The sequence below is a fragment of the Canis lupus genome, chromosome 27, assembly GCF_003254725.2.
Source record: "Canis lupus dingo isolate Sandy chromosome 27, ASM325472v2, whole genome shotgun sequence".
NCBI lineage: Eukaryota > Metazoa > Chordata > Mammalia > Carnivora > Canidae > Canis > Canis lupus.
In genome coordinates, this window is record NC_064269.1 from 37,854,172 (window position 1) to 37,881,163 (window position 26,992).

General features: G+C 35.0%; 2 protein-coding genes and 1 pseudogene across 8 annotated transcripts; 1 reads left to right on the forward strand and 2 right to left on the reverse strand.

Annotated features, from left to right (window-relative positions):
* Positions 1–711: 711 nt before the first annotated feature.
* LOC112675387 (gap junction beta-6 protein-like) lies at positions 712–25,672 on the reverse strand. Of its 7 annotated transcripts, none has more exons than XM_049102434.1 (2): positions 25,621–25,672; positions 712–1,626 (listed from the first exon to the last, which is right to left on the reverse strand). In XM_049102434.1, exon 2 carries the CDS (start codon positions 1,616–1,618, stop codon positions 899–901), a length of 720 nt encoding a protein of 239 aa, XP_048958391.1. In that variant the 5' UTR covers positions 1,619–1,626; positions 25,621–25,672; the 3' UTR covers positions 712–898. The 7 variants fall into 7 exon arrangements, with proteins under 7 accessions (XP_048958391.1, XP_025327780.1, XP_025327781.1 ...); XM_025471995.3 differs by lacking the exon at positions 25,621–25,672 and adding an exon at positions 2,953–3,074; XM_025471996.3 differs by lacking the exon at positions 25,621–25,672 and adding an exon at positions 2,595–2,778.
* On the reverse strand, positions 7,454–7,888 carry LOC112675318 (ribosomal biogenesis factor). The gene has a single exon (XM_025471869.3). The coding sequence runs from the start codon at positions 7,820–7,822 to the stop codon at positions 7,520–7,522; it is 303 nt and encodes a 100-aa protein (XP_025327654.1). The 5' UTR covers positions 7,823–7,888; the 3' UTR covers positions 7,454–7,519.
* On the forward strand, positions 13,802–23,396 carry LOC112675314 (heterogeneous nuclear ribonucleoprotein A1-like; annotated as a pseudogene).
* Positions 25,673–26,992: the final 1,320 nt, after the last annotated feature.

A 26,992-nucleotide genomic window follows, 5' to 3' on the forward strand; every position in this document is an offset into this window, starting at 1 on the left:
TTCTAAAGCTACTTTTATTAAATGGACAGCTATATTGCATTAAAGAATTTTATCTGCAAATATTTATTCAAAATATACAATGTGTTGTATATGTGGAGAATCTTCAATGGTTCTATGAAGAATTTGCATCTCAGATTTAACCACGTCTACATATCTTTGTTCAGATTGCTAAAACTAAGTCAGTAGTTGGTAATGAAATAAAGTACTGAAGGGAAAAAAGATATGGAACAAGCACAGAAATATACTTGTTATTTTTCTTTCTCTCCCTAAATCATATACTTCAAAGCTTTAAGAACATGCTATTTCCTTTTTTTTCTCATGCATTTATATTTTCCACTTAGGCAAAATGTATGATATGAACCTCCTTGAAACATCTGTGCTTAAATTCACTCAAGTCGGAAACCCTGGAAGATATTAAGAACACTGTCAATAGTAACTACTATTTTATGTTAAAGAAGCTATGATGTTTGAGTTATCTGTAATTTTACACTATGTCCCTCCCTCTAAAATTCTATTATGTAAGTTCTCTTAACCTTTCTCTTAAATGACTACTCAACAAAATGGGAAAAAAATAGTCCTTAAAATTTCATTGTGTTGAGATATCAAAACTGCTAGGATGAAATGCCCTTAAATTTCCTCCCTTTGAAATATTCTGAAACCTATTCTAACTTTAATTTGGGAAAGAAATTGATTACACAGATGAGAAGAAAGCAAGCTTGTCCCACATCCAAGTTTATTTTTCTAAGAGAAGAATGTTCTGGGAATGTGAGATCAATGATAAACTACATATTTTTTTCAGCAGAAGACTGCTACTGGGCTCCTCTGTAATCATTCCATGTTTTGTAATCAGTGGTGATCATCAGGCTACCATCAGGATTTTAAAGAGCCTCTATATTTCTCAGGCAGATTTACGTACCATGACTAGGTATGTGTTAATGGTGTACAGGAAGAACATAATACAAAACATCATGATAACCACTGAGAGTGTAGCCAGAAGTATGATGGACATCATCTTTTCTTGTGTCCCCAATACCACACATGCATAAGGTCCATGACACATGTGGGTACTGCACCAAATGGGTTTTTTAATCAGTGGTAGGTGATAGTGAATAAGAATGGCCAAGAAGATCACCTGTATGGACAACTGTGTGAGAAAGTAGACAAGATACATTGCCAATAGGGGCTTTTCCCGGGATAAGTCAAAAATTTCATCTTCGTTTGTCTCCATGTGGTCTACATTGCTGTTGGTGTTAATGGACTTCTTTTCTAAATGTTCCTTCTTAAATATCTTGGTTTGCTTATGCACACTTTGGGAGACAAAAAACTCCATCACAAAAAAGACAGAGGAAAAGGCAAAGCCAACCACATACCAAACACCAAACACAGGCCTCGTGAAGTGATTCTCATAGCATTCTGCTAGACAGGCTTTGGAGAGGTTTCCATGGCACTGGAAGTCTTGAACCAGATCAAACCAGATGTTTTGCACTACATACACAACCGAAATATAGAGAAAAGTAATGCTGAACCACAGTGGTCGCCCTATGTAGAAGTTTGTGGGGTCTTTGCTCATCTTCAGTATGATAGGGGCCATACTCCAAAACTTAGTACTCTCAGCCATCTTGGAATCTAGGAAGACAAAAGCAAAGTAGTGTCAGGGGGAAGGAATAGTCATTCCGTTTTAGCCCTTTTGTACAATTTCTGCTCTTCTCTTGTTAGGTATTCTCTGTGAGGGCATTCAATGGTCTTAGGTGAGAGGACAACTCCAAAGAAAGCTTAGGAGAGTGTTCAAAATTAATATACCCACTGAATAACATTTCCTGTTCTTTCATCTGCTAACCTCTTATCCTTATACCAGTCTCTCTTTCCAACCCCATTGCATCTCCCAACCTCTTCCTACAGTTTATTAAATCCTCTGTATAGCTATCCCACTTGCTCTCATGCTAAACTCTGTGGCATTTACTTCTTTTTACAACCTATGTACCAACCTGTGTCAACAGTATAGTTCCAACTGTCATAGAACTCCCACAGCTATCTGAATATAAGTGCTTAAAGGTAAATCTTCATCACTTCTCCCTGAGATGTATGTATCTGCTAGTCTAGCTGATCTCCCAAGTGCCCAGTTAGGCTCTTCCTGAAGTCAACTTTCCCAAATCCTATTACAAGTTTCAAAATCTGTTTCTGGTTAACCATTCAGGATTCATGACTTTTACTGGGAGAGCAGCTTCAATTTCTTATTTGCATTATATTCTGCTGCTCATTTGAAATTTTTCATTGATTCCAGATATTTTGAGCATCAAACACAATTCTGAGTGCCAAAAAATGAATGAGGCAGTTCTTGCCTTAAATTACTGATCTGATTTGCATTTCCTAGTGATTAGTGATATTCAGCATATACTTCAGTACTAAACATAAAAATATACTTTAATAAAAAATTCTGATGGTGTGAAGAGTGCTTTTCTTCCAATAAGTTTATTGTGAGTGTGACATCTGTGGTTTCTATAATTTACTACCCTTCCTATTAACTAGAAAGACGTTTTCAGACAAATTATTATTACAATACTTAAATAGTTGATACTTGCCCTGGCCTTCCTTACCAAGATGGTTGAGATTTTGGGAGTGCCTGCATCATAGTTTAACTTCTTCCTTTATTCCATCTTGTTTTTCACACCCCTGCCCCTTTGCTTCCTTTCAGAGACATTAATCCTTAATAAATGATTTGTACACTCAACTGTATCTCAACATCTGCTTCTGGAAAAGCTAACCAACAATACTCCTCTTCAGATTTTCAGAGCTTGAGAGACAAGCCATACAGATAGCAGGGCTCTTTCTTCAACCCTGGCATCACAGTCACTGGAAAGCCAAGCATTCTGTAGAAAACACTATGCTTAATCCTTGCCCTGGGAATCTGAAAAAAATCTCACATGGAGAAGTGACAGGTTTGTATCTACTTACCCTATGGGGATTACTATGGAGGCTGAAACCGTACTTGTTCTTTGAAGAACCTACTGACAGCAGGTGTTGGCTCCTGCTCCAGTCAGGAGAATGGAACGAGTTGAAATTAAAATTGGAGGGGGAATGGGATGCATTCAGACTGAAATATTCCCAGCAACCCCTCCTAACTTCTTAGGTTACTCAAAATTGTTTTTCTAGTTTCTCAAGTAGATTTTTAGTATACTTTGAATTAATTTTTAGAGTGTAAATGTATAGAAAAAGTACACAAGTCACATTGTTCAGTTCTATGAATTTCACAGAATGAATACACTCAAGTATTGTCACTCAGATCGAGAAAAGAACCACACAAACATCCCAAAAGCCCCATTCGTACATTCATTCACTTACCATTTTCCATTGCGCAACCAGTATCTGAACATCTAACAATATAGTTTGCTTGCTCTGGAAACATATATAAATGAATGATAAAGTATAGAATCTTTCAAACCTGGACTTTTTTTGTTTTATATATTGTTAGTGAAATCTACCTATTATATTGTTGAGTGTAGTTGTGGTTCTTTCCTTCTCTTTGTTGTAGAGTTTTCCTTGGTGTAAATACAGCACATTTTATTGCTTCATTTTAATGCTGGTGATTTTCAAGTTGGGCCTTTTATAAGTGGTGCCATCATGATGATTTTGTACATGTATTTTGATGTATCAGTTATACTGCCATAACATGAAAGATCTGTTTCCTTTGCATATTTGACAACACTTGTCACACTTGTCATTGTCAGGTGTTTTTCATTTTAACTATTCTGATTAGGTCTGTAGCTGTATTGCATATGGATTTAGCTTGTATTTCCCTGGTGATTAATGAAACTGAGCAATTTTCAAATATTTATTGGCTATTTGAACATTGTCTTTTGTGAAGTGCTTGTTCAAGTCTTTGGCTCATTTTTCTAGTAAGTTACGTGCCTTTTCCTTATTGAATTGGAGGAGTCCTTTATAGATATGTGAATTGCAAATGTCTTCTCCCACTGTGAGGGATGCCTTTCCATTCTCTTAATAGTATCATTTAATGCACAGAGGCTTTTCTTCTGAATGTTGTTAAAACTTTTGTTTATTTCCTTTCAAGTTAGTGTTGTGTGTGTCCTATTTAAGAAACAACTTACTCTGATATCTTGAAAATGCTATGTTTTCTACTGAAAACTTTATTGTTTTACCTTTTTAAAAAAATCCTCATACTAAGATAAAATACAGTAAAATTCTTCCCTTTTTTAGTGGATAGTTCTGTGTTTACAAAAGCATAGAGTTGTATAACCCCCACCCAAATCAAGATCAGAACTGGTTCATCAGAACAAAAATGCCCTTATGCTCCTTTGTAATTAGCTTCTCTTCTGCCATGCCTTCTGTTTTCTATCCCTATGTTTTTATGTTTTCCAGAATGTCATGGAAGTGGTTTCATATAATATGCAACCTCATAAGTCGTAAGTTTCTAGAATTTTGTCTATTTCTTCTGGGTTATATAATGTGCTAAAGTACAGTTGTTCATAGCATTTTACTTTAATTATTTTTATTTCTATCAGGTTATTAGTAATAGTCTTGCTTTCATTTCTAATTTTAGTAATTTGAGTCCTCTCTTTTTCCTTTAGTCTAGCTAAACAACTTGTTAACTTTGTTGATATTCTTAAGGAACCAAATTTTTGTTTCTTTAATTTTATCTATTGTTTTTCTTTTTAAAAATAATTTCATTGAGGTATAACTGACATACAAAAAGTTGTACATATTTCCTGTATACAACTTAATGAGTCCATACCCATAAAAGTGCCATACCATCTACTTATAAATCTAGGCTACAATCTAGGCTATTAATATATCCATTCTCTCTAAAAATTTTGCTTTGTCTTCTTTATTATTATTCATATTTTCTTGTGATAAGAATACTTAACATCTACCTTTAGCAAATTTTCAAGTATATAACACAATATTATTTACTACTGAATTTCCTTTAAGGCTGAACAATATTCCACTGTATGAATATACTACATTTTCTTTATCCATTCATTTGTCAATGGATGTTTAGGTTGCTTCATGTCTTTTGGGTATGTTTCCAGAACTAAGATTTGAGAAAACTTTACATTATTTTCTATAGTGGCTGCACCAATTTATATTCCCACCAGCAGTGCTTAAGTGTTCCATTTCCTCCATATCAACACTTATCTTTTGGTTTTTGATAATAGCTACTCTAACAGGTGTGAATTGATCATTGTGGTTTTCATTTGTGTTTTTCTGATAATAAATAGTGTTGAGAACCTTTTCATGTACCTCTCAGCCACTTATATATCTTTTTTGGAAAAATTTCTATTCAGTTCCTTTATCTATTTTAAATCATTTGAGTTGTAGGAATTCCTTATATGTTTTGAATATAACTCTTTATCAGAGATATGTAATTTTTTCCCTCAATCTGTAGATTGCCTTTTCATTTTCTGCAGAAACTTTTTAGTTAGATATAATCCCACATGTCCATTTTTGCTTTGTTGTCTGTGTTTTGGATCATATTGCCAAGGCCAAAGTCAGGAAGATTTTTTCCTCTGCTTTCTTCCAGGGCTTTTTATGGTTTGGCCTTATATTTCTTTCATTCATTTTGAGTTAATTTTTGAGAGTGATGTAAGATAGATGTTCTTTCTTTTGCATGTGAATGTCTAGTTTTCCTAATACCATGAATTGAAGAGGCTATCCTTTTTCCATGTGTATTCTTGGCATCCTTGTCAAAGATCAGTTGACTGTAAATGTGTTGATTCACTTTTGTGTTCTTTATTCTGTTATATGGCTCTGTGTATCTATTTTTATGCCAATGTCATACCATTTTGATTATTGTACCTTTGTAACATATTTTGAAATCAAGAAGAATGATGCCTTCAGCTTTGTTCTTTTTCAAGATTGGTTTGGCTATTTGGAGTCCTTTTAGTTCCAAATTAATTTTAGGATTCTGTTGACATTTCTGTAAAAATTGCCATTGAATTTTGATAGGGGTTGCATTGAATTTGTAGATGACTTTGGGTAGTATGGACTTTAATTATATTAATTCTTCCAATTCATGAACAAAAGATGTCTTTCCATTTCTTTGTACCTTTTAGAATTGTTTTTATCAAAGTTTTATAGCTTTAGGTGTACATGTCTTTCACCACCTTTGTTAAATTTATTCCCAAGCATCTTATTCTTTTTGAGATTAGTGTAAATTAGATTGTTTTTTTAAATTTCTTTGTTAATGAATAAAAAATTCTACTGATTTTTGTATGTTGATTTGAAGTGGTGAGAATGATTATCTTTGCTTTATTCCATATCTTAATAGCTTTTAGCTTTTCATCATTTACTATGATGTTGGATATGGGCTTTTTACATATGGCCTTTATTGTTTTTAGGTAAGTTCTTTCTGTATCTAATTTGTTGGGAGTTTTTATCTCAAAAAGGTGTTAAATTTTGTCAAATGCTTTTTTGGCATCTGCCAGGATGATCATGTGATATTTCTTCTTTATTCTGTTATTGTTTTTTTTTTTTAAGATTTTATTTGTTTATTCATGAGATACACACAGAGAGAGGCAGAGACATAGAGGGAGAAGCAGGCTCTTCGAAGGGACACCAATGTGGGACTCAATCCTGAGACTGGAATCACACCCTGAGCCAAAGGCAGATGCTCAACTGCTGAGCCACCCAGGTGACACTTTATCTGTTATTGTAGTATAACTCATTGATTGGTGTGCATATGTTGAACCATCCTTGCAACCTATGGATAAATTCTACTAGGTCATGGTGTATGATCCTTTCAATGTGCTGTCAAATTTCTTTTGCTAGTATTTTGTTGAGCGTTTTTATATATGTTCATTATGAATATTACCCTATGGTTTTCTTTTGTTGTAGTTTCTTTGTATTAAGGTGATGCTGGCCTTATAAAATGAGTTTGGAAGTTTGCATGGTTTATGACATAGTTGTATGAATTCTTTAAATATTTAGTAAGATTCACCTGTGAAACTTTTGCTTTTTGTCCTTGGCTTTTGTTGTTATTGAGAGGTTTTTGATTACTGATTCAATCTTTGCATTTGTTATTGATCTTTCAAGTCGTCTATTTCTTCTTAATTCAGTCTTGGTAGGTTGTACATTTCCGACTTTGTTCTTCTTCACTATTGTGTTGACCATTCTGGATCTTTTGTTTCTTCATATAAACTATAGAACCAGTTTGTCAGTATCTGCAAAGTAACTTGCTGGGATGACACTTGGGATTGCATTGAATCTATAGATCAATTTTGGAAGAGCCAATCTATTAATAATATTGAGTTTTCCAATCCATGGACATGAAATATATTTCCATTTATTTAGATATTTTAAAACTTTTGTTCCATGTTTCTCTTTTTTTCAGTTTTAAAAGTTCTTATTAACATATTTTCAAGCTCAAAGATTCGTTCTTTGCCATATTTAGGACTGATGAACCCACCAAGGGCATTTTTCATTTGTTACAGTGTTTTTTTTTTTTTTTGTATAAAACATTTAATTTATTGGTCTTTTGGGGGGGATTTGATGTATCTCCAGTGTATTACAACTGAGCCATTAATCTTGTTGCTTCATCAACATTAACTGGTTCATTTTCATGACACTGCTGAGGAATCAGCTGTTTCTGCAGAGGTTCAAGGGAAAGGCCTTTTGAGAAATTTGCAAGTTCCTTTTGTATATCTACAAAAGCTTTATTCACTCTGTTAACTTTTTCATCATTCACAATGTTTATCTTCTTAAGATTAGTGGTAACTGGTTTTGCTTTGTTTTTAGACTTAAAGTTTTTTTGGCTGGCTATATGAAATACACTCCTGGACTTCTGTCCTCTTAGTTTGTTCTTGGCCATTGTCTCTCACCACACCTTCGATACCCTCGTGCAGCAGCTCACGACCCAGGCGACGCCATCTGCACGCACCTGTTACAGTGTTTTTTATTTTTAACAGTTCCTTTTGAGTTTTTCTTAGAATTTCCATCTTGTGTTACATTATTTTTTTCATATCTTACATTACATATCTATTCTTGCATGTTTCCCACTTTTTCATTACAGTCCTTGCATATTTTTTCCAGTTATTTTTATTTGCCAGTCTAATAATTCTAAAATTTCTGCCATAGCTGACTTTGGCTTGATGACTTGATTTTTGCTTTTTAACATGACTTGTAATTTTTGTTGTTGAGAGCTTGACATGTTGTATCACATAAAAGGAAATGAAGTAGATAGACTTTTAGTGTAAAATGTTAAGTTTATCTGGCTAGGAGTTATACCATGTTTCCTATTTCCTGTAGTGCAGTGTTGGAAGCTAAGATTTCCCCTAGTGTCTTTGTTAATGTCTTCCTGTTGCCTTTGAGTTTTCTTAGAGACTTTTAAACTAGGGTTGGAGGCCTGCAGGTGTTTGTTATTTTAAAAAGATTATTCATTTATTTTTAGAGAAAGAGTCGTGGGGAGGGGCAAAGAGAGAGGGAGAGTCTTAGGGAGACTCTGCACTGAGCATGGAGCCTGATGTGGGGCTCAATCTCATGACCCTGAGATTTTGACCTGAGCTGAAACCAAGAGTTGGACACTAAACTGACTATGCCATCCAGGCTCCTAAGGCTTGCAATTGTTTTAGCTATAATCCCCAGGAGCCCTCCTGATGTATTGGTGAGGTGTGGCAAGAAGGGAAGCATTCTATGTCCTATGACTAGGTTTTATTTTTTATTTATTTTTTTTATTTTTTCTATGACTAGGTTTTAGTCTTTTAGTGAGCTTGAGTTGGTATTTCCTTTCCCCAGCATGGAAGGCAAAGGGATCTAGAGTTGACTTTTTTTCCCCCTTAGTTTACTTGGGCTTTAATAAAACTCTAGTAGATTAGGCTTGAGTAAAATTGCTTCCCTTAAAGCACAGAGTTTGTTAAGGACAAAAGAAAGCTCTGTGCATATTTCAAAATGGTTTACTTTCCCCCTCTCCCTGCTGTGTGTACAGGATGATTTTTCTTTGATTTTTAAAGTAGGATTCCAGCAGGGCTTCTTAGATTTAAATTCAAGAAAGCTCCTTTAAAACTGATGATTCTCAGATTTTTTTTTTTTTTTTGATTCTCAAGCTAGTCTATACTGAGCTTTGAGCCTTTCATCGATTACAGTTTAAAGTGTTTCTATGAATATTGGCTTCAACTGCTGGCTTTTGATTCTGGACTTCTGATTCTGGGAAGCTGTGATTCTCTGTTACCTGTCAGACTCTCTAGTTTTGGGGACAACTTCAATGTGACTTCAATTCTCTGAGGACTTAAGAAGAGTTGTTGATTTTCTGCCCTTTTCTCATTGTAAGGACAAGAATGATATCTTCTAATCTTCTTACATACCAGACAATAAATTGGAAAGTTATCTACATAATATATTTTTAAAGATAAATATGAAACTTGAATGTACAGTTTACATGTTCTACGTTCATAATTTCATAATTACACTTTACCTGTTTGACACTCTTTTTTTAAAAAAGATTATTTATTTATTAATGAGAGACACACAGAGAGAGGCAGAGACACAGGTAGAGGCAGAAGGAGAAGCAGGCTCCATTGAGGGATCCTGATGCAGGACTCGATCCTGGGTCCCCAGGATCACACCCTGGACTGAAGGCAGATGCTTAACCACTGCGCCACCCAGGCATCCCAATAGAATCTTTTTTTATAGATGCCAAATGTGCAAAAAGGTAAAGAGGAAAGAGAGGAAGCAAAATATTCAAAGTTTTAAAATATTTGGACTATTTATTTTTTCATTATTGATGTTGCAAAAATGAGTATTAAACCCTTCCTTTTTTACATTTTCCTTTTTTACAATCTGATGATAGGGCCTTAAACCCAATGTATATAGAGGGCATAAAACAAAATTGGGTTGAGTATCAATGGCATAAAATGCTCATATTCAATCTTTCCCAGCTCATTCCAGGGCACACACAACAGATCTACACTTTAATGTTTGTGTGATTTGTCTCAGTGTGGTAAGCACTTTATCATAATTGCCTTAGTTAACAACAACATTTTTATGAGGCAGGAGGGGCATCAAAATAGGATAAGGCCAACTCATTGTTGCCCCTCTCATTGGGACACAGTTATGGAACAGTCTAAGGGTAGAGAGAGAGGAAGAAGGAAACAAGTTACCCTTTCTGGTAAATCAAGTTTTTTTGTAGGCTTAGAAGAGTAAAGAAAGAGGTAAGCAAGCTGAATAAACTAAATACAAGATTTGTTATGAACTAACAGAATTTGACCTATTTGAAAGTGAGAGATGGTGGGAACTACATAAGAGGACAGGGCACATCAAATGGGAACATAAATGAGTAACGTAAATGAGGACCTAGGAAAGAACAAGGAAATCCTACAGAGAGGAAAGTTAAGAAGCAGCAGGGGTTTTCTAAATAAGGATGTGTGAATTTCACTGATAGGAATCAAGGAAGAGAGACACATTGTGCTCACATTTAGACAACACGCAAAGTATTTAGAGTACAATCCCAATAAAGGCTTATGTAACAGACTAAACATGTGCTGAGGGTATAGCCAAATTAATGCAATTGGGGGAAATTTTTCATATTCTAAATATGAAACAAACCATTGAAGGAGTAATTGTTGAAAATAATCTAGAATCTTATTGGGCTTCCTTACTTGTGTTTAAATGTTTAACATAGTCTTATTTTGAAGTATGTATATGAAATAGCACCATAATGTATTCAGATCTTGGAACAGTCTGAAGGGCTTAATCTTGGCCCCCTGTCCTACACAACTCTTGCTAACAACCCCTTTTCTGCCAACTGCATCTGTGTAAGGACCAGTAATGTTCAAGTCAGGTCAATTGAATAGTGTTCCACAATATAGTCATAAGAGCAAAACATGACATGGAAAATTAACAGTCTTTTAATCCAAAGTCAGAGCCTTCCAAATCACATGAGCCTTTGTGAACACGTTGTAACCTTCATTTTAATTGCTGTAATTTAGAGTTGCCCACTTTTACTTCCTTTCTCTGCTTAAGAAGAGGTCATAGTCCTCACATTGACTATATTTCCTCATTCCTTCCAAATTTACTTCCTCTTCATGCTTACTTTCTCCTTCCCTTGCTAACCCTAGAGACAGTAGCCAGGGAAGGAGGGCTGTGGAAGGAAGAAGAGCATGGCAAGAGGTGAAAAATTCAACCACAAATTCTCCTAAGTAATAAACTCAGCATTTCCTCTCACGCTTAGTTTCGCTGATTCCAGAAGGACTTACCCCATAGCCCTGCTGACACACATATTCTTCTGTCTCCCCTTGCTTTCCTCCTGTTCTGCTTTCCCATATCTTTCTTGATTACTCATTTATGTTTCTTCTTTTATGAAATAATTTTGGAATTGTGTGTGAGTATACATTTTTAAAAACATTAAATAACTAAAATATTCTGTTGTCCTTGCACATGACAGATGAGTTGATTGAGTGGAACTATTGGGTCATAAACATTCAAAATTTTTTTAAATTTTTATTTATTTATGATAGTCACACGCAGAGAGAGAGAGAGAGAGAGAGAGAGAGGCAGAGACACAGGCAGAGGGAGAAGCAGGCTCCATGCACCGGGAGCCCGACATGGGATTTGATCCCAGGTCTCCAGGATCGCACCCTGGGCCAAAGGCAGGTGCCAAACCACTGCGCCACCCAGGGATCCCAGGTCATAAACATTTTAACAGTGTATTACTGCATATCCATTGTCACTTGCTGTCTGAGGTCAGTGTTGTTTTGTTCCTTTGGCTTATAGGTTACCTATTTTTCCCCTTGTAGTAAAGACATGTTGTTGAAGTAATTAATATGTGTGATTTTCTTTTTATTATTTATTTCCCAAAATACAATGATCCATTTTAATCTACATATTTCATTATCTTTCTCTATTTAGAAATGTTTTATTACTCCAATTACATATTTGACAGATATTTTCTTTTATCCCATTTATTAGAAAAGACTTCTATTTCCTAGGTTGTATTTCTACTCTTCATACCCTATAGATCATTTTTGTCCTCTTCAATTGTCTAATAGAGTTTCTCAGATTTAGCTTTCTCCTATAAATTTATTTTTCTCTACCATCTATTACCATCTTTACTTCTTGCCATACAGATTTTAATTATAATGTAACAGTTTTAATATTCTACAAACCTTGTTAACTTCACCAAGCTATTCAACTCTTTCTATTATAATTTGATGTTGTCATACTTCCCATATTTGTTTGTTCATATCTCATAAAGGCCACAACATCTGAAAACCTACTGAGGATGACAAAATATCTAACTTCTCAGGAGTTGCTTTTCCTTCTGTTGATACTCCATGTCTAACCCAATAATCCTTCATAACATAAAGCTGATTTTTTTTGTTCATTCAATATATGAGATACAAATGTGTGTCACTCAGGTTTATTTCTGCATATCTGTGTGTTAATTTGTATCCTGACTTTAATGGGTTCATTTATTAGTTTTACTAGTTTTTTGTTGATTTAGGGTATTATGTCAGAGAGGAAAGTTAAGAAGCAGCAGGGGTTTCAATTAATTGAAAATAATTGTCAAATTATTTGAAATTGTGAAAATAATGTCACAAATAGTGACATAAAAGTTTTACTTCTTCCTTTCCTGTATGGATGCCTCTTGAAGTGTGGATCTTAACAAAAGTATTTGGTTTTTTCAAAGATTTTGTTTATTCATGACAGACACACAGAGAGAGGCAGAGACACAGGCAGAGGGAGAGGCAGGCTTCCTGCAGGAAACCCTATGCAGAATTCAATCCCGGGACCCTGAGATCATGCCCTGAGCCAAAGGCAGATGCTCAACCACTGAGCCACCCAAGTGTCCCTTGACAAACATTTATATAAATAAAATCCTTTAGCCAGTATCTACATTTTAAAAAATGTCTTCCTAATTTTCAGCTTATTTCACCTTCCATCACCAGGACAAATAACAGAAACATTAAGAGGAAAAAGAGGAGACTGATTATGTGGCCCTTACACAAATTAATATGTTTGTTCTTGGACTTGTCGTTCAAAACTCTTAATTTTATTCTAATGTCCTTTTGATAAGTTGTAGGACTGGCAATTTACTTACAAGGACTGGATAGATCTAGGCAGTTCTAATATCTTGAGACCAAGGATGTATGGTGTTCAAACATGTTTTTTCTAGTTCTTTCTAGAGATCAGCAGGTAAGTTATTAAATAAAGGTGAAAACATAAAATGTGGGAAAGAAACCATATTGTATCAAGTTCAGTTGGATGAAAGGAAAGCACACTGTGAGGGTAAACTACTTTCTCACAAAGAACTCTAAAAAAAAAAGAAGCAGGAGTTGAAAGTCTATGCTGAAGAACATTGGGAAACTCAAATATGAAAAGCTGAAGATGTCAAGTACAACATGAATAAGCTAACAGATGATGAAATCAGTCCAGGCTTGGAGTAAAGGGTTTATATTACAGATGTGGAGAAAGAATGAGATCAAGAATGAGGAGAGAGGTCAGTGTGGGATTATCTATAACACATAATTCAATAGCTATTGCGTACATAGAGTGTGATTGTGTTTGACTAGCTTAAGGAGCCAATAAAATGCTAAACATAATTATCAGGGGGGTCATAAATATGTAAGGGCATTTATAATGTTACTTGGTTGAGAAAAATAATTTAGACTCAATATGGGAGTAATATAGTCCAGTTGTAAACCATAAAACTGTGATATTAGATAGCTTAGCCATGGCAATTGTTGGAGTAAAGAGAAAAAGATCCAGTCTCTGGCTGGTAGGAAAACAGTATGAACTTTCTCCCCCTGGACGCTGCCAAGTAAGCATCGTTAAAGTCTCCACTCCCACTGCCGTCATGTCTAAGTCAGAGTTTCTCAAAGAGCTTGAGCAGCTGTGGAATTTCTTCATCAGTGGTTTGAGCTTCAAAACAACCTATGAGACTCTAAGGAGCCATTTTGAGCAATGGGGAATGCTCATTGACTGTGTGGCAATGAGAGACCCCAACACCAAGCTCTCCAGAGGCTTTGGGTTTGTCATGTATGCCACCATGGAGGAGGTGGATGCAGCCATGAAGGCAAGGCCACACAAGGTGGATGGAAGAGTTGTGGAACGAAAGAGGGCTGTCTCACAAGAAGATTCTCAAAGACCTGGTGCCCACTTAACTGTGAAAAAGATTTTTGTTGGTGGCATTAAAGAAGACACTGAAGAACATCATCTAAGATATTATTTTGAACAGTATGGGAAAATTGAAGTGATTGAAATCATGACTGACCGAGGCAGTGGCAAAAAGAGAGGTTTTGCTTTTGTGACATTTGATGACCATGACTCTGTAGACAAGATTGTCATTCAAAAATACCATACTGTGAATGACCACAACTGTGAAGTAAGGAAAGCCCTATCAAAGCAAGAGATGGCTAGTGCTTCGTCCAGCCAAAGAGGCTGAAGTAGTTCTGGAAACTTTGATGGTGGTCATGGAGGTGGTTTTGGGGGGAATGACAACTTTGGTCTGGAGGGAACTTCAGTGGTCGAGGTGGTTTTGGTGGCAGTCGAGGTGGTGGTGGATACAGTGGCAGTGAAGATGGCTATAACAGATTTGGTGATGATGGAAGCAACTTTGGAGGTGGTGGAAGCTATAACGATTTTGGCAATTGCAACAATCAATCCTCAAATTCTGGACCCATGAAAGGAGGAAATTTTGGAGGCAGAAGCTCTGACCTCTATGGTGGTGGAGACCAATGCTTTGCCAAACCACGAAACCAAGATGGCTATGGTGGTTGCAGCAGCAGCAGCTATGGCAGTGGCAGAGGTTTTAATTACGCCAGGAAACAAAGCTTAGCAGGAGAGGAGAGCCAGAGAAGTGACAAGGAAGCTATAGGTTACAACAGATTTGTGAACTCAGCCAAGCACAGTGGTGGCAGGGCCTAGCTGCTACAAAGAAGACATGTTTTAGACAATACTCATGTGTATGGGCAAAAAACTTGAGGACTGTATTTGTGATTAATTGTATAACAGATTATTTTAGTTTCTGTTCTGTGGAAAGTGTAAAGCATTCCAACAAAGGATTATAATGTAGATTTTTTTTTTGCACCCATGCTGTTGATTGCTAAATGTAATAGTCTGATCATGATGCTGAATAAATGTGTCTTTAAAAAAAAAAAGAAAACAGTATGAAGACAATATCATGCTTCTGTCTCCTACATATTGGTTGTAAAGTAGGATCCCTAGTCTTGAAGCACTCAGCACTTTGAAGAGGTAACCAAGAGAGTACAAGTGAAGCCTAAGTAGAGCATATGAAACAAATTATTTGAATTGGTACCTGACAAAGGCTATCACAAAACTGGAGTAAATTACTGGAATTGGGGAGGGGGAATCAGAGTATAATGGAATCAAAAGAATATTAAGTGAAAAAAATATGAAAACAAGGGCAATATTGAGTGAGGACCAAGAACATAAAGGAGTTAGAAGACATTGCACTCTGGGGTTTTGAAGGGAAAAGAAAACCAGATGCAAGGGATTCAAAAAATAATAAAATATTTTTGCAGATAAGTATTTTCCCTTAAATATAATCCAGAAGATATTTTAATTTTACATATTATTTTCCAGTTGTGTCAAAATATAATTGAAATGCATCACTGTATAAGTTTAAGGTGCAAAACATAATGGTTTGAATTACATATATTGTGAATTGATTATCATAAGTTTAGTTAGCATCCATTATCTCATATAGATACAATAAAAAGAAAATTTTTTAAATTGTTTTTCTTTGTGGCAAGAACTCTTAGGATTTACTCTAACAACCTTCATATATATTGTACAGCAAAGTGAGCTACAGATATCATGTTACAAATGTATGACATACCTTATACTTATTTATTTTATAACTGAAGGTTTGTACCGCTTGATCACCTTTCTCCAGGAAAATTTTATTATATTTTATTTATTCATGGAGACACACAGAGAAAGGCAAAGACATAGGCAGAGGGAGAAGCAGACTTCTTGTGGGGAGCATATATCTGTATTAATTTGTATCCTGACTTTAATGGGTTCATTTATTAGTTTTACTATTTTTTTGTTGATTTTGGGTATTATGTCATTCACAAATAGTGACATAAAAGTTTTATTTCTTCCTTTCCAGTATGGATGCCTCTTGAAGTGTGGATCTTAACAAAAGTGTTTGGTTTTTTCAAAGATTTCGTTTATTCATGAGAGACACACAGAGAGAGGCAGAGATACAGGCAGAGAGAGAAGCAGGCTTCCTGCAGGAAGCAGGATTCAATCCCGGGACCCTGAGATCATGCCCTGAGCCAAAGGCAGATGCTCAACCAATGAGTCACCCAGGTATCCCTATCCAGGAAATATTTTAAAATCATGTGTTATTGTGTCTAAATTCATGTGCACTAAATCAAGTTATAAAAAAAAATAGGGATGTGCATAGCTAAAATTTTCCAATCACTAATGATTATAATTTAAAATCTTTGGTATCTACAATGATTTTGACCAGATCCAAATAATTCATAATTCATCATTGTTAGCTATGTGCCTAGTCAAATCCATCACAGGCCCTTTGCTCAAATCTCTTGAAGGCTTCCAAACTGTTCCCTTTAAAGTGTAAAATAGTTTAATAATATTTACTAACTTTTTCAACAATAGAAGTTGAAATACCCTGTTACCTCATTTACTCATATGAATCTTTTTTACTACTGTAACAAACCCCAGTGATTTGCTTACCAGTAGTTGGCAAAAATTGCACTGTTCCAAATTTCCTGGAATTTATGTTTCATAAAATGTTTAGAAATTAAAAAGGATCTTCTGTAAGATTAAGTTCAGTCGTTTTCAGACTTGAGTACTGTTATCTTGGTGATGTTTGCAAAGGTTGTGCTGACAGAGATAGCATAAAGGGATTCATTGTCTAAATCTTCAATTTCATATGTACTTGCCTAAAATTTCTCTTTTCCAAACTTCTCCATCAAAATTGCCTTTCTCTATAAAAGAAAGATATATATATATCTTTTTTTTTCTCTTGAGTTTATTTCCTGGGTGTTGTAAACTCCATTGGGTCAATTAACACTAAATGAAATACTGGTGCATGTTTAGAAAGGGGATTACTCTACTTATAGATGACAAATACATTTGAAAGAATATTTACATTTCTTTGCTTTCAATAAAATTGAAGGGGTATCGATAATAATAATTGATGATAGTTTCTTGTATAATTTTTGGTACATAACTGAAAAGGAGAACAACAAATCAAATGGCATTGCTGTAACAAAACTTTCTCTATTTCTGTTTCCATATTTATCTGAATGAAATTTTTCAGTACTTTGATCTATAAAACATTGTGAAAAAATTTATGCTGAATCCTGTAGATTACAGTAACATATAACATTAATTATGAATACATACTATACTTTTAAAAAATATTTTTAGTTATTTATTCGTGAGAGATTCAGAGAGGCAGAGGCATAGGCAGAGGGAGAAGTAGGCTCCCTACATGGAGCCCAATGTTGGACTCGATCTTAGGACCCTGGGATTACACCCTTAGCCAAAGGCAGATGCTCAACCACTGAGCCACCCAGGTGCCCCCTGAGAATTTTTTAAATACCTAACTCTGATTCTTCTGAAGTCATTGTTATTACAATTTTTGTTAGTGCACAAATAAAATAAAATAATCATAACAAAATCCTGGTAAGTAATTATTAAACACAAAGAGTACAATTTTATTGGAAAAAGCCTCTCAGTTAAATGGATTGGACTTTAAAAATTATAACATGTCGGCATTTGTATTCTTCTTTGGAGAAATATTCATGTCTTCTGCCCATTTATTGACTGATTATTGGGTTTTGGGGTGTTGAGTTTGATAAGTTCTTTATAGATCTGGGATACTAGCCCTTTATCTTCTCCTATTCTGTAGGTTGTCTTTTAGTTTTGTTGACTACTTCCTTTGCTGTGCAGAAGCTTTTTATCTTAATGAAGTCCCAATAGTTCATTTTTGCTTTTGTTTCCCTTGCTTTGGAGATGTGTCTAGCAAGAAGTTGCTGTGGCCAAAGTTGAAGAGTTTATGTTCTCCTCTAGGTATTTTGATGGATTCTTGTCTCACGTTTAGGTCTTTCATCAATTTTGAGCTTATCTCTGTATATGATGTAAGTTTCATTCTTGTACATGTGGCTGTTCAATTTTCTCAATACCATTTGTTGAAGAAGAGACTGTCTTTTTCCATTGAATATTCTTTCCTGCTTTGTCAAAAATTAATTGACCATAGAGGTGAGGGTCCACTTCTGGGTTCTCTACTCTTTCACGTTGATCTATATATCTGTTTTTGTGCCAATACCATACTGTCTTGATGATCACAGCTTTGTAATAGAGCTTGAAGTCTGAAATTGTGATGCCACCAACTTTGGTTTTCTTTTTCAACATGCCCGTGGCTATTCAGGGATTTTTCTAGTTCCATACAAATTTTGGGATTATTTGTTCCAGTTGTGTGAAAAATGTCCATGATAACTGAGTGATGGGGATTAAGAAGGGCACATGATATGATGAGCATGGGTGTTATATGCAACTGATGAATTACTGAACTCTACATCTGAAACTAATGATGTACTATATGTTGGCTAATTGAATTTAAATGAAATTTTAAAAATTATAACATGTATTCATAACTGAGTGTTAATTATTATAAAATATAAAAAACCCAAACTGATAGATATTTTATAAAATAATTGCCATGCACTTTTCAAAACTATTAATATATTCAAAGACAAAGAAACATTGCTGAACTATTTTAGATTAAAGAAAACCAAAAAGACATGGTAACTAGGGGCAACTCAGTGGTTCAGTGGTTGAGTGTCTGCCTTCAGCTCAGGTCATGATCCCAGGGTCCTGGGATCGAGTCCTGCATGAGGCTTCCTGCAAGAAGCTTGCTTCTCCCTCTGCCTATGTCTCTGCTTCCCTCTGTGTGTATCTCATGAATAAATAAATAAAATCTTTAAAAAAAAGACATGGTAACTGTATAAAATGATATTGGAAAGTAGACCAGGTGGTAGTTGGGAGGGTAGGGGAAGAAGAATATTTACATATTCTCAAAGTGTCTTTCCACAGATTACTTGAGCACAAAAGGAAAAATCATAAATTTATATAGTGGAGAAACTTGTAGACATCACTTAACCAAATGATGAAAGCAAATGGGATTTTCTTGTGCTATAGAAGATATTATTGAGGAAATTAGCAAAATATGATTAAGGTTTGCAGATTAAATAATGTATAGTTCCCATGCTAATGTCTTGACTCTATAAATTTCTCCTGATTTTCATAATTGTACTGTGGTTATGAAAGAGAATATCATTATTTTTAGAAAACATAAAGAAATAGGAAATACTTGCCTGTTTTAAGGAGCTATTTAGGAGAAAATGAACATCATGTCTTAACTCTCAGATGGTTGAGAAAATAAAATCTGTATGAAAGAGTATATAAAACTAAAAACATGTAAATGTACATTCATTCTCCAGTCCTTTGATAAGGCCAAGGTTATTACTTTTTTATTGGTTTTTGCCTCCTTATTCTTGAATAATCTTACATCTATAAAGCATTATTTAAGATAACCAGTTTAAGATTGTTTCAAATAGAGTCAGAGCTTAAACATATTTTTTTTCAAACAATTTGTATGTGAAATCTGCCCAGATTTTTAGGATTTTTGCTAATCTTTAAAGATTTTTATTCATATTTAATCCAAAAATATCTTTTTAGTGACTCATTTTCCCAAAATGCTCCATCTTTATAGAAACAATTCTTCACTTAATTCATATTAATTCATATTCTATCCATTAATGAAATATTTATTTAACTGCATAGGGACAGTTCCTATAAGGGTGCGAGAGCTAAAATATCTGAACTAATGATGGTTCTTTAAACACTTTTGAAAAGGGGTCCCAAGGGATATGATTAATGTCACTAATTTTAAAATTAAACTAATGATGTCCCATAAAGTGGTTTAAGGTGCAGTGCCATACGGCTCTTTCTGTCACCCTCAATCAAGTGTTAGTATCAATGAATAGCATTCATTGTTCAATGCAGTGGTCAGACTGTTATGAATTATACTAATTGCAGTATCTGGCACTGGCTGATTAAGAAAAAGTCATAATTGACTCCTATTAGTCTCAAAAATTGTACCAAGTAGTTTATGAAGTGCTTGGAATATACCAGAGCATGAATTCCCTCCCCATAGGGATCATATATGTTCAGATGTGGCTAGTCAGGAAGGGGAAAGGCTGATATCCCGAAGAAGAAAAAAAAAAGGACAAATAAATAAATAAATTATATTGTATGCAAGAATGTAAAAATTTTGTAGACAAAAAGAAAAATAAATACAGCAGCAGAGACAGTGATGAGGAATTATTTTTTATTTTATTTTTAAAAAAATATTTCATTTACTTGAGGGAAAGAGAGGTAGAGAGGATGAGCAGGGAAGAGAGGGAGAAGCAGGCTCCCCATGAGCATGGAACCTGATGTGGGGTTTGATCCCAGGACCCTGAGATCATGACCTGACACTTAACTGAGCCACCCAGTTGCCCCAAGGAATTATTTTTAAAAATAATTATGGGAAAGACTCACTAAGAAATTCAAGTGAGATTTGATGGTGAGAGAATTTAATGTTGTAGACAAAGGAAACAACTGGGCACAATGGCCTCAAGGCAGGACTACACTTGGTGTGCTTTGGGGGGCAATAGGAGGCCAATAGTATGGCAGGAGACTAAACAGTAGGGAAAGAGTCAAAGTCAATTCAGAGATATGAGGAGAGTGGTGGTGGTGGTGGGAGCTGGTTAGTCCTCTATAGATCATTATAAGTGGTTAAGATCTTACTAAGTGAGATAGGGAACCTTTGGAGAATTTTGAACAAATGAATGTTATGACCTGACATAAAGTTAAACGATTCACCCTGGTTAGCTAGTTGAAAATAGATACTTGGGAGGGGTAAAGGGAGTTAGGATGAGGCAGGATAGTCATGAGTTGATGGGGACTCTGACCAAAGTGATTGTAACAGATATCTATTTTTAAAGTGATACGAATAGAAACACCTGAGTGGCTCAGTTGGTTAGGCATCTGAGTTGGTTTTGGCTCAGGTCATGATTTCATGGGTAGTGGGATCAGGTCCCATGTTGGGTTCTTTGCTCAGCTGGGAGTCTGCTTGAAGATTCTCTCCCTCTGCCCCTCCCCCTGCTCATCTGTGCACACTCTCTCTTTAAAATAAATAAATAAATCTTTTTAAAAAATATAAAGTAATACAAATAGTGATACAATTAAAGTGATACAATTGATAAAGTGATACAATTCTCAAAGAATTGGATATGCAATGTGGGTGAAAGAGAGGAATCAATGATGATATCAAGACTTTTGATCAAAAGAACAAAAATTGGTGGTGTTGCCATCAACATGCCTGCCTTTCATATGACAGTGAAAACCGAAGATCTGTATTGGTAACCCATGGATTTCCCCTATTTACATCCTGTAATGTCTAATAATAGATCAGGAGTGTTCCACTGGAATATCGTAATGCCTATTTCAGATTGCTCCTTTAATTTCCTTTATGAAAAAAAATAATTTCCTTTATGGAGTGGGCTATGCATAAAGAATTAGAACTGAGTTTGAATCTGAATCAGAACCAGCTCCAAGAAATATTCTATTCAGACTTCACAGCAGTACATTGGCGCATTTCCTAAGTGGCGCATTTCCTAACCAGCATTTCATACTGGTTCCCTAACAATTCTTTTCTAGCATCTAAGTCAAATTCTTTATTCGGTAGTCAACATAATGGATATCATTTATCTTAATCAGAAAAGCTGTCACAAAATAATTACAATGATTTATTTTTGTGCCACCTCTTTAACACCTCTTTAAGATTTCCATCACATTTTTTTTTACTAAAAGAAATTTTATTTAAATTCAAGTTAGTCAACATACAGTGTAATATTAGTTTCAAGTGTTCAATATATTCATTCCAAACTTCCATAAAACAGCCAGTGCTCCTAACGACAATTTCCTTCCTTAATCTCCATCACCTACTTCACCCATCCTCTCATCCACCTCCCCTCTGGTAGCCATCAATTTGTTCTTTATGGGTAAGAGTCTGTTTCTTGGTTTGCCTCTTTTTTTTTTCCTTTTGCTTTTTTGTTTTGTTTCTTAAATTCCACATATGAATGAAATAATACTGTATCTGACATATCTGCAAATGATATATCCATCACATTTTTACTTTTTATCAACTTGTTTTTGAGAGAGAGAGAGAGTGTGTGTGTGTGACATGGGGGAGGGGCAGAGAGAGAGGGAGAGCGAATCTTTAAGCAAGCTCCAATCTCAGCAGGGAGTCCCGATGTGGGGCTCTGTCTCACAACTCTGACATAATGACCTGAGCTGAAATCAAGAGTCAGACATTTAACCGCCTGAGCCACCCAGGTGCCCCTATTTAACCTTTTAATCAAAGGTATCAATCTTTGGTAGTTACTGTTTGGGCACTTGTTTGTGTATATGTAAATTGAATTGATTAATAGGTCATGAACCATATGAATAATTCTTCTATCTGTATTTTGACAATTTTCACTTTCTTTTTCAGTATCCACTCTATAATGCCAGACTCCTGGGGACTTAACTTTCCCAGAATAATCTTAATCTCATATGGGGCTCTAAAACATATAATGAAATTCATGTATCAGTAATTGCAGTCACATAGAAGATCCTTAAACCTTCCTTTGTAACCCAGTTGTTTGGCAGAAAAGCTGGAAGTCCTCCACACAACTCCATTAGTTTTTCTTTATTCTTATATCTGTTAGTTTTGTCTCAACATACACCACCCCACTTTAATTCACCCTTAGTATTTCCTCCTTTCTCTCTCTCTTTCTCTTTTTTGAGAGATATTAATTTTTCTTTTTCTTTTTCTTCTTCTTCTTCTTCCTTTTTTTTTTTTTTTCAGTAGACTCCATGCTGGGCTTGGATAGGACTTGAACCCACAACCCTGAGATCAAGACCTGAGTTGAGATCAAGTTGGATGCTTAACTGACTGAGCCACCCAGGGTCTCCCTTAGTATCATTTGTTCTTGAATTACTTGTGTGGCAAATACAGAAAAAATTATTGGTTTAAAAGCTCTCTATGGTTACTTTAATATTCCAGGAATTGTGCAAGTCATTTTGGGGTTCATTTATCTGGAAAAACCCATTACCCTCTGATTACAAAAGTTAAAGACACTTAGCTAAAATTCCTAGGAAAAGCTCTGCAAATAAAGCAAAAGAATCCTTTTCAATGGGTGTCAAGATTACTATTTGGCAAAGTGATTATGGGTTATTGTTTTTCTTTTTCTTGCTCTTAGGAGTGCTGGGACCTGGTAAAGAAGTATTGTCAGAGAGAGGCCTCTGGTCTGAGTAGAAACAAGTTTGAGAAGCAGTACATATTGTGGGAGCCCCTATGAACAGGCAGGGTTAATGCACACAAGGCAAGAACGATCTGATAGTCAATTTTAAGTTTCTATTTTGTTTTCCTGTGATTTCTTTAAATCTTTATTGAGAGTTATTAGCAGAAATATGGGGAAGAAACATGACAAAAGAACAGAAGTGATCCTAAAGAAGGTAGGAGAGGTAGATTGAGAAGTCATTAAAACATGTAAACATCCACTGAAGAGTTTCAGAAATTTTAGGCATGGGGTTAAAATTCCTTGCATGATCACAGGTAAAGGCTCAAATTATAGATGCTTGAGTATTTTTTTTAAAAAGAGTTGACTTTAGTTGTGTGGAGATTTTGTGTTTACTTGAGCTATGCATACTGTTTTCCATATTGTTCTTCATTCTGTTTCTGAGTTATTTTTCTATCTTTCAAATACAACCCTATTTCTCTGACTAAACTTTTTTTTTTTTTACTAAACTCTTTTATTACATTCTCATCTTCCATGCAAAGTCACGATTATTTGCTTGTTTTTTTAGTTCCTAACTTCCAAATTTAAATCCTTCTGTGTCTTTAGATAGCTTACAGTTCATTCATACAACTTCAAAATACAACTTTGTACTACTTATCTCTATTCCTGGAATATTTCCTCCCTTATCTGCATGACTACTATTGATGCAGCTTCAGATTTAGCAGAGGACAGAGCTTCCTTTACCCTGTTGATGCTATGAGATATTTAAAGTACTCATATACATTGCCCTCCAAATCTATGCCACACTCTTGTAGTTGCTGATTTTCTCGTTTATGGCCCTTTGTTCATCTATGAATTCATATTATCTGTCCCAGAGACTAGCATCTACTGGATGATCAGTAAATATTTCTTAAGTAAGTGATTGAAGAAATGAAGAAATTAGAGGGCCCCATACTATTTTAAAAAGGTGCTCCTTTACCATTAATATACAAATAAAATATGTAGCATATCAGTCATAAATATAAATACAACTCAATTTTTTGTTTGATTACTTCAGAACTTTTAGTATATGCATAACAGTATGTGTACAAAGATTTGCAGACATTTATAAAATGTAATCATACTATAATATTCTGTATCCTGATTTTCTCACTTATAAAATAGCATGGATTTTGCAAGTCCATACAGAAAAATGTGCTATTATTCTTTTTAACAGCTGCATAGTATTCCATTGAATGGATGTTCTAAATTTCTTTTTTTTTTTTTTTAAGAGAGAGAGAGTGTGAGCAGGGATTAAAGGCAGAGGGAGAGAGAGAGAGACTCTCAAGCAGGCTCCATGCTCAGTAGGGAGCCTAACACAGGGCTCAATCCCACAATCCTGAGATCATGATCTGAGTCAAAATCAAGAGTTGGACACATAACTGACTGAGCCATCCAGGCATACCTAGATGTCCTAAATTTTGCTGACAACTTTCTCTTCTTATTGGATACATGCTTGCAACTGAATCAAAACAGTGTTAAATTTTTGGCAATATTTGCACTTTGGGAATGAGTACATAACTGTATGATCACACTCTACAAATGCCAATTTTAAAGCTGTTAATAGACTTTGCACCCTTTTCTTTGACAAGGATGTGTCATATTTAAATTTTTACATTCATCATGGCAAAAGGTAGAACTGGGGAGGGGGGAATGTAATTTTTTATGGGAATTTTGATATGAAAAGAAACTAGTCATTTATTTATGCAATAGGCTTGGCTCAAAAAGTGTTTTTCAGACTTGATATTCCTAATGTGGGATGTAACTTTATTTTATTTTTAGTAGCAAATTTGGATGTAGACTGACAGACATCTGAATGTCTTAATAAATTTAAATTTGAAGATAAAAATTTTTTTCAAATTTTTCATTATGCTAAATAACTCTGAATATTTAAATTGGCATATTTGTCCATTTACTTCCTTAAAATCTATATCTTTAAGTGAAATCTTAAATTTCTTGGACTGAAGGATTTAATAGTGAACACATGGTTGGGGGAAAGTCTGTGTTGTGTACATTTTGTACCCAATTCTTATTATGGAATATAAGACTGAGATTTTCAGCAAATAACTGGGTATGATGTTCCTGGTTTTTGCAAACAGCTGCTTTCAAAAAGGGAAGAACATTATACTCCTTAAAAAATCCACTTATGAAAACATTCAATTCTATGCTGACAAAATATAAGGCAATTGTACAATTGTGACAAATATAAGGCAATTGTACAATTGTGAACATAGAGCCCACTTACCACTTTTGAAACTCAATAGGAAGATGAAGTTTGGTTCTCACTTAACTTACTGCTACTTTTTTTCTAGAGAAAATATTAATTTTACCAAAAATAAGTGACAACATCCTTATCCCAAGAGTACTTACAATAAGAAAAAATACAAATACCTCAGAACTCCACCAAGTTAAAATTTGCCCATTTGTACTGGTACTTTTTTAAGGATGTAAGTTTTGCTAGGAATGTAGATTTTCCCTTCTATCCAACTCTCTCAACCTAATTGAAAGTTTCTGGTCTTTGGAATTGTGTTCTTCAGGATGGAAAGTCACTGTGCAATTTGCTTTTGCCTTGCCTGAAAAATTTAGGGATCTTTTTATGAAGAGTTCAAAAGGTGTTTTAACTCCGAGGAGGAGATGTTGAAATGGAAAGGAAAATGGGCTTGAAGACAAAATGTGAGTTTTAATCCTTATTCTTTTACAGAGTAACCAAGCCTTGGTATTCTAAGGCAAGATGAAGAAATTATTTCTTCACAAGGTAGTTGGCAAGAATAAATGAGGCAACCTGCCTGCAAATGTACAACACATCACCTGAGTAAAGAATGGGTCATCTGCAATTGTTAGCAGAGAAGGTTGGCTTGATTTTCACTAAAGCCTTTGTTTCCTTCCTTTTGTTCATTACACATCAGAGTTCAGGACTTACTATTCCCCTATGTCCCTGGGAATGTTTTGCTTCTTCATGTTCAATATCTTATTTTTTAAAAAATATTTAGTTATTTTAGAGAGAGAGAAAAAAAGCTTGAGTGAGAGGGGCAGAAGGAGTGGGAGAAAGAATCCTAAGCAGACTCCCCACTGAGTGCCCAGCCCCACCAGGGCTCAATCTCAGGACCCTAAGATCACCCTTAGAAGCTGAAAACAATAGCCACTTAAACAACTCTGTCACCCAGGTGCTCCTCTATATCTGATTATTAAAATAACTTTTTCTTAATTTTGAAAGAAAAGGTCTAATTCTTCCCAATTTTGATACCCATTTTCCAGACCTTATCATTTTCCAGGAAGTAAAAAGACTACTGCAATGTCTGTTTTCTCTTCTGTATATCCTATCCTGTAACCCACTCACACTGGTAATCCTACTTTCTTGCATGTGTATAGCATCAGCATACTTTGATGAATCAAAGAAAGTGCCCTCATTTTTAAAATCTTTAAAAAAATAATAATACTCTTAAATATTTTCTAGTTTTCTTTCATTTTACTACTAATTCACTCATATCATCATTTAAAATAGAGTTCTCAGTTATTGAACCAGAATTTGTTTTGAACCCTTAAGTACCAAGAGCAGAGTTAATAGATTCCCCTTTAAAAAAATCCTCTCATATAATTTTGTATATACATCTTAGGAC